The 14,286-nt window shown below is 39.8% G+C and overlaps 1 protein-coding gene and 1 pseudogene across 2 annotated transcripts in view; one reads left to right on the top strand and one right to left on the bottom strand.

The window, feature by feature from the left end:
- Nucleotides 1-14,286, bottom strand: part of INO80D (INO80 complex subunit D) — a 105,868-nt gene that overhangs the window by 52,496 nt on the left and 39,086 nt on the right. For both annotated transcript variants that reach the window (XM_011992465.1, XM_011992464.1), the window contains one exon: nt 9,632-9,740. In XM_011992465.1, the coding sequence (XP_011847855.1) occupies nt 9,632-9,740 (109 nt within the window). The remainder of the gene's footprint in view (nt 1-9,631; nt 9,741-14,286) is intronic.
- LOC105548447 lies at nt 586-998 on the top strand (annotated as a pseudogene).

Here is a 14,286-nt window from a genome sequence, read left to right as displayed (position 1 = left end):
AAGAAAGAAAAAATATTATAATGGAATGTCATTTTTAAAAACTGTATGCCAAAAACTTAGATAAAAAATGGACAAGTTCCTAGAGAGGCACAAGCTTTTGAATCTAACTCAAGAAAAAACATAAATAAACATATAACAAAGAGTAATCACAAAACTTCCCACAAAAAAAAGTCCAGGGCCAGGCGTGGTGACTCACACCTGTAATCCCAGCACTTTGGGAGGCCAAGGCAGGCAGATTACTTGATGTCAGGAGTTCAAGACCAGCCTGGCCAACATGGTAAAACCCCATATCTACTAAAAATACAAAAATTAGCCGGGCTTGGTGGTGCATGCCTGTAATTCCAGTTACTCAGGGAGCTGAGGCAGGAGAATCACTGGAACTCAGGAGGTTTAGTGAGCCTAAATCGCACCACTGCACTCCAGCCTGGGTGACAGAGTGAGACTCTGTCTCAAAAAAATAAAGCCCAAGACCAGATGGCTTCACTAGTGAATTATACTAAAACATTTAAAGAAGAATTAACATGTTAGACATAAATGCAATAATAGCCTTCCTTTCTGTTGTAGCCCTCAGTGGTTGCTGTCAAAATGGGCAAGTGCATGAAACCTGGGAAAGTGGTGCTGGTCCTGGCCAGCACTATTCTGGCTGAACACAAAGCTGTCATCATAAAGAACATTAATGATGGCACCTCAGACTGCCCCTACATCCAGGCTCTCGTGGTTGGAATTGATCGCTATCCCTGCAAAGTGACAGCTGCCATGGGCAAAAAGAAGATTACTAGGAGGTCAAAGATCGAGTCTTTTGTGAAGGTTTATAACTACATCGTCTTAACGCCTACAACGTACTCTGTGGATATCCCCTTACACAAAACTGTCATCCACAAGGATGTCTTCAGAGATCCTGCTCTTAAACACAAGGCCCAATGGGAGGGCAAGGTCAACTCAAAGAGAGATATAAGACGGGCAAGAACAAGCGGTTCTTCCAGAGGGTACAGTTTTAGATGTTTGTTTCTGTCTTAAAAATTAAATAAATAAATGCCGTAATATAAACAATAACATTAAATTCAAATGGTCCAAACACTCCAAATAAAAAGCAGACACTGTCAGAGTAGAGAAATTAAATGGGCAGGAATGAAAGGAAACTGTTATAGGTTCTTACTCGTGAAGTGGTTTAACACTTGAAGGTAGACTGTGGTAATTAAAAATGTATAAAAAAACCCTACAACAGCCACTACAAAAACAAAGCATATGAGTACAGGTAATAAGCTATGAAAGAGATAAAATACAATCATAAAAAGTAATTTAAAAAACAGAGAGAAAAGAACAAAGAATAGACAAGACAAATACAAAAGACAGTAAATTTAAACCCAATAGTATCAATAATCATATTAAATTTAAGTTGTCTAAATATTCCAAATAAAAAGCAGAGATTGTCAGAGGAGATAGAAAAGCAAGATCCAGTAATACATTGCCAACAAGAAACTCACTTGAAATATAAAGATGCAAACAGGTTAAAGGCAAAAGGACTGAAAAAGATACCAAGCTTTCACTAATCAAAAGAAAGATGGAGTGGCTATGTTAATGCTACATAAGGAAAGATCTTAGAGAAAACACTGTTACTGGGATATAGAGGACCATTTTATAATAATAAGGAGGCTACTTCATCAAAACAATCTTAAACAATTATGCATCTAATAACAGAAATACAAAATATGGGAAATAAACAATGACAGGCTCAAAAGGAGAAATAATCAAATTCACAAAGAGATCCTTTTCAAGGTCCTTTTCTCAGTAATTGATATAATGACTTGACAAACATCACCACAGATGTAGAAGACATGAACACTATTAACCAACTTGACCTAATTTACATTTATAGAATACTATATTCAAATGTGGTTTCTGATCACAGAATTAAACTAGAAATCAGTATCTGGGAAACCCCAAAATACTCAAAAACTAAATATCATTTCTAAATAGCCCATGGATCAAACAACAAATCAAAAGGGATATTTACAAAGCATTTTGGGGCTGGGCACAGTGGCTCATGTCTGTAATCCTAGCACTTTGGGAGGCCAAGGCGGGAGGATCACTTGAGCCCAGGAGTCTGGGACCCCATCTTCACAAGAAAATAAAAAATTAAAATTAGCCAGATGTCTCAGTCACTCAAGAGGCTGGCGTGGGAGGATCTCTCAAGCCAGGAGGTCAAGGCTGCAGTGAGCCGTAATCATGCCACTGCACTCCAGCCTGGGTGACAGAGTGAAACCTTGTCTCAAAAAAAAAAGTATTTTTAACTGAGTAAAAATGAAAATGTCTTATTAAAATTTGTGGGACACAGCTCCAACCAGTGTTTACAGGGAAGTGTATAACATGAAGAGCCAATATTAGAAAACAATCAAGATCTCAGTCAACTGTTTTAAGCTGTCACCTTAAAAACTACAAAAAGACAAGCAAATTAAACTCAAAACAAGCAGAAGGAAATAATAGTAATTAGAATACAAAGCAATGAAATTAAAAACAACAATAAAGAGAATCAAAGAAAGGAAAAGCAAGTTAAAAGGTGGCTCACGTCTGTAATCCTAGCACTTTGGGAGGCCGAAGCAGGTGGATTACCTGAGGTCAGGAGTTTGAGACCAGCTTGGCCAACAAGGCGAAACCCCGTCTCTACTAAAAACACAAAAATTAGCCAGGCGTGGTGGTGGGTGCCTATAATCCCAGCTACTCAGGAGACTGAGGCAGGAGAATCACTTGAACTTGGGGGGTGAAAGCTGCCATGAGCTGAGATCGTGCCATTGCACTCCAGCATGGACGACAAAGCGAGACTCCATTTTTAAAAAAAAAAAATCCTTTAGGGCTGGATACAGCAGCTCATGCCTGTACTCCCAATACTTTGGAAGGTCAACGCAGGAGGACTCCTTGAGGCAAGGAGTTTGAGACCAGCCTTGGCAACATAGTAAGACCCTATCTCCACAAAAATTTTTAAATGGTAGCCTGCACCTGTCGTCCCAGCTACTCAGGAGGCTGAGGCAGGAGGATCACTTGAGTCCAGAGAGTCAAGGCTGCAGTGAGCTATGATCTCACCACTACACTCCAGCCTGGGTGATAGGGAAAGACCCTGACTCAAGACAAACAAACAAAAAAATTCCTTATGGTACAATCCTGCATTAGCAAAAAACTCACAAAAAGGTTCTTTAGGCACAAACTTGGTGGCCAGACCACTGGCAGTTTTTCTTTCAAAAACTCAATGAACTAATTGAGGCATTTGGAATGGCAACACCCTCTTGAAGATATAATGAACAGCATAGGTAGGGCCAATTTTCCTTTTTTTTTTTGAGATGGAGTCTAGCTCTGTCACCCAGGCTGGAGTGTAGTGGCGCAATCTCGGCTCACTGCAACCTCCGCCTCCCGGGTTCAAGCAATTCTCCTGCCTCAGCCTCCTGAGTAGCTGGGATTAAGGCGTGCACCACCATACCCGACTAATTTTTGTATTTTTAGTAGAGATGGGGTTTCACCATGTTGGTCAGGCTGGTCTCGAACTCCTGACCTCATGATCCACCCACCTCGGCCTCCCAAAGTGCTGGGATTACAGGCATGAGCCACTGCACTCAGCCAGGTAGGGCCAATTTTCTACAGCTCTCCATTTTCTACTACACTTAAACACAGCAAGGTACAACAAATGACAGGTAGCTGCAACAAGAAATTGGAATAAAGACAGAAGTTTAAAATACAAGTCAGGTCAGGCATGTTGGCTCATGCCTATAATCCCGGCACTTTGGGAGGCTAAGGCAGGAGGATCCCTTGAGACCAGAAGTTCAAGACCAACTTGGGTAACATAACAGGACCCCATCTCTACAAAAAATTTAAAAATTAGCCAACTGTGGTGGTGCACACCTATAGTTCCAGCCACTCGGGAGGCTGTAGGGGTAGGATCGTTTGAGCCTTGGAGTTCAAGACTGCAGTGAGCTATGATCATGCCACTGCACTCTACCCTGGGCAACAGAGCAAGACTCCCATCTCAAAAAATAAATGAATGAATTAATTCATTAATTAAAATACAGGACAGAGATTCCTCTTAGAGAGCAGAGTGGCGGATACAAATGTGGAGTTACAGGAATAGACGCGTGGGTAAACCAACATGTTTGCCCAACATTAAAAATATAGAGTGCTCCATGACTGGAGCGTAATAAGAGCCCAATAAGAATGTGCTGAATAAGTAAATGAACAAATGAATGAAAAATGAATGACTGAGTGAAGGAAAAGAATGAAGGGAAAAAGATGAAAACAACAGCTGGGCACAAAGTAAGGATAAGTATCTGTTAAAAAAAAAAAAAAAAAAGGGAGGAAAGCAGAGTAAAGGAAAAGAACCAGGAGAGCAGAGTATCATAGTAATCAAAGAGGAAGCAAGTTATGAAAGTGGCCAAGAAAGTAACATGCTACAGAGATAAAGAAAAATGAGGATGGCCACAAATCTAAAACAACAAAAGAAGTATTTGATAACTCTGCAAGAATAGAAGGCAGAATAGAATATACATTGTTCCCAATCAGTAGCATATACTGCCTATACTGATGTCAAGGTTACCTTAAGAATTAAATTAAGAATGATAACTACCATTTATTAATAATTTCCCATGTAACAGGTTTTTGCTGGATTTGTAAAATTAACCCAAAACATCACAAGTCAAATTAAGTTGATACGAATTACCATTAGGAAGTATGATTGATGGTATCTGTAACTGAAAAGCTTAAGCTCAATTGACTCTGTTGTGCTGTATCTGAAAGAACCTGCTAATGGTAAGGAAACAGTCTTGAATGACACATAAAATGGAACCTCAGCATACGTAAGAAAAAAAAGGTGTAACATTCTCCAATACTATCTAGGGAGTAAGTAAGGCAGGAACAACTAGGTGGGAGATAAATCCCAAGAGTGGAATAGATGCATCATGTTATTATAATTTAAGACACTGACCATTACTAAAATCCAACTAACCCTACTTGCTCTAATTCCATATCCAAATAAGCTTCTGATAATTTGCTTCCTGTGCAGTTTTGTTCAGTGACCATTTGTACTACTTGATGATTATATTTCTCAGCTAAGCTGGCATTTTAGTGTACAGATTAGTCTCTAGTCAATCAGTTCCCTAAGCCTAATCATATCTAGGTGTACTAACAAATCATATTTTTAATCCTATAAATTCAAAAACCATCACAGATAGCTGGTCTCCCTCTACATTGCTGAATATTCAAACCACAACATTTTAAATAAATAGTTAGTTGAGTGAGTGAGTCATATTTTGGCCCCACAGACAAGGATCTATCTTGGTATTGTCAAACTGCACCAAGTGAATCTGTAGAATGCTAAAAGCAGTCTCCTAAAAAAATTGGTTTTCTTACTACCATTGAAGGGGATGTGCATTCAACTTCTACAGATCTTAGACAAATGCTTCTTTTCCGAAGACATAACATGGGGAAAAAAAACGAAGACAGCTGTCAGTATACCCAAACAGCTTTCCAATAAGGAAGGTACAAAGAAAACCCCTCAGGAGATTTATCCTAAAAAAAAAAAAAAAATTGTAGCACAGTAGAAATAAAGAATGTATCAATGTTGCAGAAGATAGAAGTGAAGTAAAAAAGCACTATTTCTACTACTGTGGAGATATGGCCAAGGAAGATACAGAGAGGCAAGACAGTGGGACTCCACGTAGCCCTCCAAGAGACCACGTGCAAGTTCCTCAACCTATGTGGGCCTTGCTTTCCTCTTCTGTAAAATGAGGAAATTGGATCAATTAATCTCTAAGGTTCTTTTCAATTATAGGTTCTATTATAATTAATTCCTTTAATGATGAGCGGGAAAGGTACAGAAACAAATTTACCAAGAAAATTTAAGAGTAGCTTTGCTCAAACAATATAGTACATTTCCTCCCAAGTGGAATCTATTTTACTTCCAATTTCTTAGAGTGAAATCTATTTTACTTCCAACTTTTTTTAACCTTTATTTTATAATAAAACTAGATCTAATAACATAAAAGTGTCAGCATATATAGCGAGAAATATCTGCTACAGCGGTCATTGAAGAAGGAAAATAGGGCCGGGCGTGGTAGCTCATGCCTGTAATCCCAGCACTTTGGGAGGCTGAGGCGGGAGGACTCCTTGAGGCAAGGAGTTTGAGACCAGCCTTGGCAACATAGTAAGACCCTATCTCCACAAAAATTTTTAAATGGTAGCCTGCACCTGTCGTCCCAGCTACTCAGGAGGCTGAGGCAGGAGGATCACTTGAGTCCAGAGAGTCAAGGCTGCAGTGAGCTATGATCTCACCACTACACTCCAGCCTGGGTGATAGGGAAAGACCCTGACTCAAGACAAACAAACAAAAAAATTCCTTATGGTACAATCCTGCATTAGCAAAAAACTCACAAAAAGGTTCTTTAGGCACAAACTTGGTGGCCAGACCACTGGCAGTTTTTCTTTCAAAAACTCAATGAACTAATTGAGGCATTTGGAATGGCAACACCCTCTTGAAGATATAATGAACAGCATAGGTAGGGCCAATTTTCCTTTTTTTTTTTGAGATGGAGTCTAGCTCTGTCACCCAGGCTGGAGTGTAGTGGCGCAATCTCGGCTCACTGCAACCTCCGCCTCCCGGGTTCAAGCAATTCTCCTGCCTCAGCCTCCTGAGTAGCTGGGATTAAGGCGTGCACCACCATACCCGACTAATTTTTGTATTTTTAGTAGAGATGGGGTTTCACCATGTTGGTCAGGCTGGTCTCGAACTCCTGACCTCGTGATCCACCCACCTCGGCCTCCCAAAGTGCTGGGATTACAGGCATGAGCCACTGCACTCAGCCAGGTAGGGCCAATTTTCTACAGCTCTCCATTTTCTACTACACTTAAACACAGCAAGGTACAACAAATGACAGGTAGCTGCAACAAGAAATTGGAATAAAGACAGAAGTTTAAAATACAAGTCAGGTCAGGCATGTTGGCTCATGCCTATAATCCCGGCACTTTGGGAGGCTAAGGCAGGAGGATCCCTTGAGACCAGAAGTTCAAGACCAACTTGGGTAACATAACAGGACCCCATCTCTACAAAAAATTTAAAAATTAGCCAACTGTGGTGGTGCACACCTATAGTTCCAGCCACTCGGGAGGCTGTAGGGGTAGGATCGTTTGAGCCTTGGAGTTCAAGACTGCAGTGAGCTATGATCATGCCACTGCACTCTACCCTGGGCAACAGAGCAAGACTCCCATCTCAAAAAATAAATGAATGAATTAATTCATTAATTAAAATACAGGACAGAGATTCCTCTTAGAGAGCAGAGTGGCGGATACAAATGTGGAGTTACAGGAATAGACGCGTGGGTAAACCAACATGTTTGCCCAACATTAAAAATATAGAGTGCTCCATGACTGGAGCGTAATAAGAGCCCAATAAGAATGTGCTGAATAAGTAAATGAACAAATGAATGAAAAATGAATGACTGAGTGAAGGAAAAGAATGAAGGGAAAAAGATGAAAACAACAGCTGGGCACAAAGTAAGGATAAGTATCTGTTAAAAAAAAAAAAAAAAAAGGGAGGAAAGCAGAGTAAAGGAAAAGAACCAGGAGAGCAGAGTATCATAGTAATCAAAGAGGAAGCAAGTTATGAAAGTGGCCAAGAAAGTAACATGCTACAGAGATAAAGAAAAATGAGGATGGCCACAAATCTAAAACAACAAAAGAAGTATTTGATAACTCTGCAAGAATAGAAGGCAGAATAGAATATACATTGTTCCCAATCAGTAGCATATACTGCCTATACTGATGTCAAGGTTACCTTAAGAATTAAATTAAGAATGATAACTACCATTTATTAATAATTTCCCATGTAACAGGTTTTTGCTGGATTTGTAAAATTAACCCAAAACATCACAAGTCAAATTAAGTTGATACGAATTACCATTAGGAAGTATGATTGATGGTATCTGTAACTGAAAAGCTTAAGCTCAATTGACTCTGTTGTGCTGTATCTGAAAGAACCTGCTAATGGTAAGGAAACAGTCTTGAATGACACATAAAATGGAACCTCAGCATACGTAAGAAAAAAAAGGTGTAACATTCTCCAATACTATCTAGGGAGTAAGTAAGGCAGGAACAACTAGGTGGGAGATAAATCCCAAGAGTGGAATAGATGCATCATGTTATTATAATTTAAGACACTGACCATTACTAAAATCCAACTAACCCTACTTGCTCTAATTCCATATCCAAATAAGCTTCTGATAATTTGCTTCCTGTGCAGTTTTGTTCAGTGACCATTTGTACTACTTGATGATTATATTTCTCAGCTAAGCTGGCATTTTAGTGTACAGATTAGTCTCTAGTCAATCAGTTCCCTAAGCCTAATCATATCTAGGTGTACTAACAAATCATATTTTTAATCCTATAAATTCAAAAACCATCACAGATAGCTGGTCTCCCTCTACATTGCTGAATATTCAAACCACAACATTTTAAATAAATAGTTAGTTGAGTGAGTGAGTCATATTTTGGCCCCACAGACAAGGATCTATCTTGGTATTGTCAAACTGCACCAAGTGAATCTGTAGAATGCTAAAAGCAGTCTCCTAAAAAAATTGGTTTTCTTACTACCATTGAAGGGGATGTGCATTCAACTTCTACAGATCTTAGACAAATGCTTCTTTTCCGAAGACATAACATGGGGAAAAAAAACGAAGACAGCTGTCAGTATACCCAAACAGCTTTCCAATAAGGAAGGTACAAAGAAAACCCCTCAGGAGATTTATCCTAAAAAAAAAAAAAAAAATTGTAGCACAGTAGAAATAAAGAATGTATCAATGTTGCAGAAGATAGAAGTGAAGTAAAAAAGCACTATTTCTACTACTGTGGAGATATGGCCAAGGAAGATACAGAGAGGCAAGACAGTGGGACTCCACGTAGCCCTCCAAGAGACCACGTGCAAGTTCCTCAACCTATGTGGGCCTTGCTTTCCTCTTCTGTAAAATGAGGAAATTGGATCAATTAATCTCTAAGGTTCTTTTCAATTATAGGTTCTATTATAATTAATTCCTTTAATGATGAGCGGGAAAGGTACAGAAACAAATTTACCAAGAAAATTTAAGAGTAGCTTTGCTCAAACAATATAGTACATTTCCTCCCAAGTGGAATCTATTTTACTTCCAATTTCTTAGAGTGAAATCTATTTTACTTCCAACTTTTTTTAACCTTTATTTTATAATAAAACTAGATCTAATAACATAAAAGTGTCAGCATATATAGCGAGAAATATCTGCTACAGCGGTCATTCAAGAAGGAAAATAGGGCCGGGCGTGGTAGCTCATGCCTGTAATCCTAGCACTTTGGGAGGCCTAGGCGGAGAGATCACTTGAGGTCAGGAGTTTGAAACCAGCCTGGCCAACATGGTGAAACCCCGTCTCTACTAAAAATACAAAAAAATTAGTCAGGAGTGGTAGCGGGCGCCTATAATCCCAGCTACTCGGGAGGCTGATGAAGGAGAATTGCTTGAACCCAGGAGGCAGAGGTGGCAGTAAGCCAAGATCACGCCACTACACTCCAGCCTGGGTGACAGAGCGAGACCCCATCTCAAAAAAAAAGAATAAAAACAGAACAGAAGACTTACGCATGTCTTTGATATCTGAGGGTTTCCCGGATGGACCATGCAACCTGGTAGGGCGAGGCCTGCTCTGAGTCCTCTGGTTCCTCTCCGCTCTCTTCAGACCAGTCCAAACCTGGGGTAGACAGGAGATATTGCATTGCAAATTAGAAAACATTTACTTTTATTCAAAATTTGAATTAAAAAGCTACACAAAATAACATAACCCAACACACCTATCGCAAGTACTATCGTGGTGTGAATAAATGCCTCCTGATGAATTTCATTTCTGTTCATACAAAGATAATCGATTTGTTTTTGGTTTTGTTTTTGATGGAGTCTCACTCTGTTGCCCAGGCTGGAGTGCAGTGGCACGATCTTGGCTCACTGCAACCTCTGCCTCCCAGGTTCAGCGATTCTCCTGCCTCAGCCTCCCGAGTAGCCAGGACTACAGGTGTGCACCACCACGCCCAGCTAATTTTTGTATTTTTAGCAGAAACACGGTTTCACCATATTGGCCAGGCTGGTCTCGAACTCCTGACCTCGTGATCTACCCACCCCGGCCTCCCAAAGTGCTGGGATTATAGGCATGAGCCACCGTGCCCAGCCACACAATCGGGTTTTTTAAATGACATTACAACAAAAAGGTTAAGCTGTATTCCACAGATGAACTTCTTTTGTCAGACACTTCACTAATAGGGTAGAAACAACACAAGCAAAGAGAGAGTTCAGGTCACAAAAAGGTAGAATTTCTTTTTTTTTTTTTGAGATGGGATCTTGCTCTGTCACTTAGGCTGGAGTACAGTGGAGTGATCTCGGCTCACTGCAACCTCGGCCTCCCAGGTTCAAGCGATTCTCTTGCCTCAGCCTCCCAAGTAGCTGGTATTACAGGTGAGTACCACCACACCTGGCTAATTTTTGTATTTTCAGTAGAGACGGGGTTTCACCATGTTGGCCAGGCTGGTCTCAAACTCCTGACCTTAAGTGATCTACCCGCCTTGGCCTCCCAAAGTGCTGGGATTACAGGCGTGAGCCACCGCGTCCAGCCAAAATTTCTTTAAGTATCAAAACTTCATACACTAAAATGATGTCAGAAAAACATAAAATACAAACAAGAGGGTGAGAAAAGCAGCTCAATATACGTTCAGGCAAGAAAAAGGTTAATACCGCTTCTGAAAGGTTTTATGAAACAACAACAAAAAGAAAAACGTCAAAAAGGACAGATGGAGTCACTCTACATTTCAACCAAGAAGGGCCCTACGATAAAGTGTCAAAGGCAGAAACACTCCAACCTCCTCTCCCAAACCATTCCCTGGTTCTTACCTTCCATGGGAAGATGGAAGGGTGGGATGGTAATGTTCTATTACTAATGAGGTTTGGGATTTCTTTCAATTATTTTAAACAAAAAATGTCAGACTTTGTGCTCCGTTACGTAAAACAAGGTTAGAAGGAAAAGTGGATAAACATACTGTGTACTAATATTTTGTTAAAGGGTCTCACTCTGTTGCCCAGGCTGGAGCATACTGGTGCAATCTCAGCTCACTACAGCCTTGACCACCTGGGCTCAAGTGATCCTCCCACCTCAGCCTCCAGAGTAGCTGGCACTACAGGCAGCACTACCATGGCCAACTAATCTTTGTACTTTTTGTAGAGACAGGGTTTTGCCATGTTGACTAGGCTGCTCTCGAACTCCTGAGCTCAAGTGATCTACCTGCCTTAGCCTCCCAACGTCCCGCAATTACATGCATGAGCCACTGTGCCCAGCCAAATGCTATAATTTTTAATGACTGAATAATGTTTAGCTCCTGACATAAAAGTTTTACCCTTTTAAAAGTCTTGTGTCTTGGCCAGGTGTACTGGCTCATGCTTGTAATCCCAGCAGTTTGGGATGCTGAGCCAGGAGGATCACTTCAGGCAAGGAGTTAGAGACCAGCCTGGGTAACACAGCAAGACCCCGACTCTACAACAAACTTAAAAATTAGCCAGGCTGAGTGGTGCATGACTGCAGTCCCAACTATTCAGGAGACTGAGGCAGGAGGATCAATTGGCCCTTGAGCACAGGAGGTTGAGGCTGCAGTGAGCCATGATCATGCCAATGCATTTCAGCCTGGTGACAGAGCAAGGCCCTGTCTCTAAAAGTTTAAAAAAAAAAAAAAAAAAAGAAGTTTTATATCTTGAAGAGGTCTTAATAAAGACTGATGTTGCACAGCCTAAAGTGTAACAGTATGTGGGACTATGTAAGTTTAACATATTCATACCTCTATGAAACTTACTGGACACCTTGATAACTAGTATTTTATTTATGTCTTCCTTCTTGAGAACCTCAAAAATTAAGAGTATCCTCGTTAGACAGTTACATTAAAAAGGACTTCACAGATTGCTTCCATAGTTTAAATGAGTTTACATGTGCCAAATAGGGAAATTAAGAAAAGGTTAATTAAAATGCAAATTATAAATGCTTAAGATTAAATAACACATTGCAATTGGCATAAAGAAACTTCAAATCTAATTCTAAGATGACTATCTAAAATGTCAGGTCACCTTTAAAAATGAGTTACTTTCAACTGAAATAATTAATAATTTGTAGGGGGAAAAGGTAAAAAAGCAATTAAATGATCACAACAGCATCAACTTCAGTGTGTTGAAAGGTAAAGTTCTTCAAAGTGGCATTTAAGGCACCAGTAAAAAACAGAACATGAGTTATCTTTTATTTGTTTCAATAGAATAATTTCTACTAAGACACCTATACTTTCTCTGAAGAAGTCAAGACCTAAGTCATAAAAACTAAGATGGAAGTGTTTTTCCTGCTGTGAAACTAACTGTCCAATAAAGCAAACCTTTGATCTTGGCTTCATTATCACTAGTTTTAATGTAACTAACTCATATAACTAGCCCAGACAGGACTATAAAAGCTACTAATAAGACTGAGTTTTTATTTAAGTACTCTCTGCTGACATGAATACAGACTATACTTTGTCATAAGGTTATAGAGTATATGCATTACTATTTCTGGTTTCCCCAAAATAACCTTTGCTTTGAAATCTTAGGCCCTCCAATATGTTTGCATTTTTAAAAATTTAAAAGGGCGTCCGGGCATAGGGGCTCACGCCTGTAATCCCAGCACTGTGGGAGGCCGAGGCGGGTGGATCACCTGAGGTCAAGAGTTCAAGACCAGCCTGGCCAACACAGTGAAACCCCATCTCTATTAAAAATACAAAAAATTAGCCGGGCGTAGTGGCGTGCACCTGTAATCCTAGCTATTCAGGAGGCTGAGGCAAGAGAATCACTTGAACCTGGGAGGCAGAGGCTGCAATGAGCTGAGATTGTGCCATAGCACTCCAGCTTGGGCAACACAGCGAGACTCCATCTCAAAAAAAGAAAGAAAAAAAAAATGTAAAAGGCTGAAAACTTTTTCTGTATGTTTTCATTCTGTTTAAAAATGATTTAAAAATTGCTGGGCACAGTGGCGCATGCCTGTAATCCCAGCACTTTGGGAAGCAGAGGCAGGCAGATTACAAGATCAGGGGCTCAAGACCAGCCTGACCAATATAGTGAAACTCTGTCTCTACTAAAAATGCAAAAGATTAGCTGGATGTGGTGGCATGCGCCTGCAGTCCCAGCTACTGAGAAGGCTGAGGCAGGAGAATCGCTTGAATCCGGGAGGCAGAGGTTGCAGTGAGCCGAGACCTCACCATTGCACTACAGACTGGGTGTCAGAGCAGGACTCCGTCTCAAAAAAAAAAAAAAAATTAAAAAATCAGCCCCTAAGATGACATAAAATTTCATCATTTCAAAAGCTAAAAAGTTATCAGCATCCAGAAATAAATGAAATTATAAATAAAAATTTAGTAGATGATGCCGGTAAGTGTTGGAATTAGAGGCAAACTTTTAAAAAAATTGTTAGATCTCTGCCTCAAAACTAATGTCTAAATGTTCCAGCTAGATAGCTAAAATGCAAATAATGAAATGATAAAAGGACTAAAAGAAAATATGGGTGAATAGGTTTACACATTTTTGGGATGAAGAGAATCCAAACAAGGCAGCAAGCAAATCAAAACCCAGCCTCAAAAGAAAGAAATCTTGAAGAAGAGAATACATTAAAATTTTAACTTTTAAATCCCTACAATGGATATTTTTTTTCTTTTCTTTTCTTTTCTTTTCTTTTCTTTTCTTTTCTTTTCTTTTTAAGAGACAGGGGTCTCAGCTCTGTCACAGTGGCATGATTATAGCTCACTGCCAGCCATAAGCTCTTGGACTTAAGGGCTCCTTCCGCCTCAGCCTCCCAAGTAGCAGAGATTACAAGTTTGCAACCGTGCCTGGCTATAACAGATACCCTGGAGCAAAAAACAAAGGAGACGAGGGAGAGACTTTCCAATAAATATAATATACGTACAAAAAGCTCTTACCAATCAACAGAAAATAAATATATGGATGGAAGAAGTGAAAGTCAAAATAAACAAAATGTCCAAAAATCATATGAACAAATACTCAACTGTATTATTAATCCAAAATAGCAGTTCTGAAAGTATGGTCCACAGACCACCAGAAGTCCTTGAAATATTCTTGGAGTATATAGGTCAACACTATTTTCTTTCTAAAAAGTTTTTTTTTAATTTAAATTTTAAAAAAGAGAAAGAATCTCACTATGTTTCCCAGGCTGGTCCCGAACTCCTGGGCTTAAG

The sequence above is a fragment of the Mandrillus leucophaeus genome, unplaced genomic scaffold (genome assembly GCF_000951045.1).
Source record: "Mandrillus leucophaeus isolate KB7577 unplaced genomic scaffold, Mleu.le_1.0 Scaffold411, whole genome shotgun sequence".
NCBI classification, from domain to species: domain Eukaryota; kingdom Metazoa; phylum Chordata; class Mammalia; order Primates; family Cercopithecidae; genus Mandrillus; species Mandrillus leucophaeus.
The sequence above is the reverse complement of the archived record's forward strand: the minus strand, read 5'-3'. Positions and strand labels throughout refer to the sequence as shown.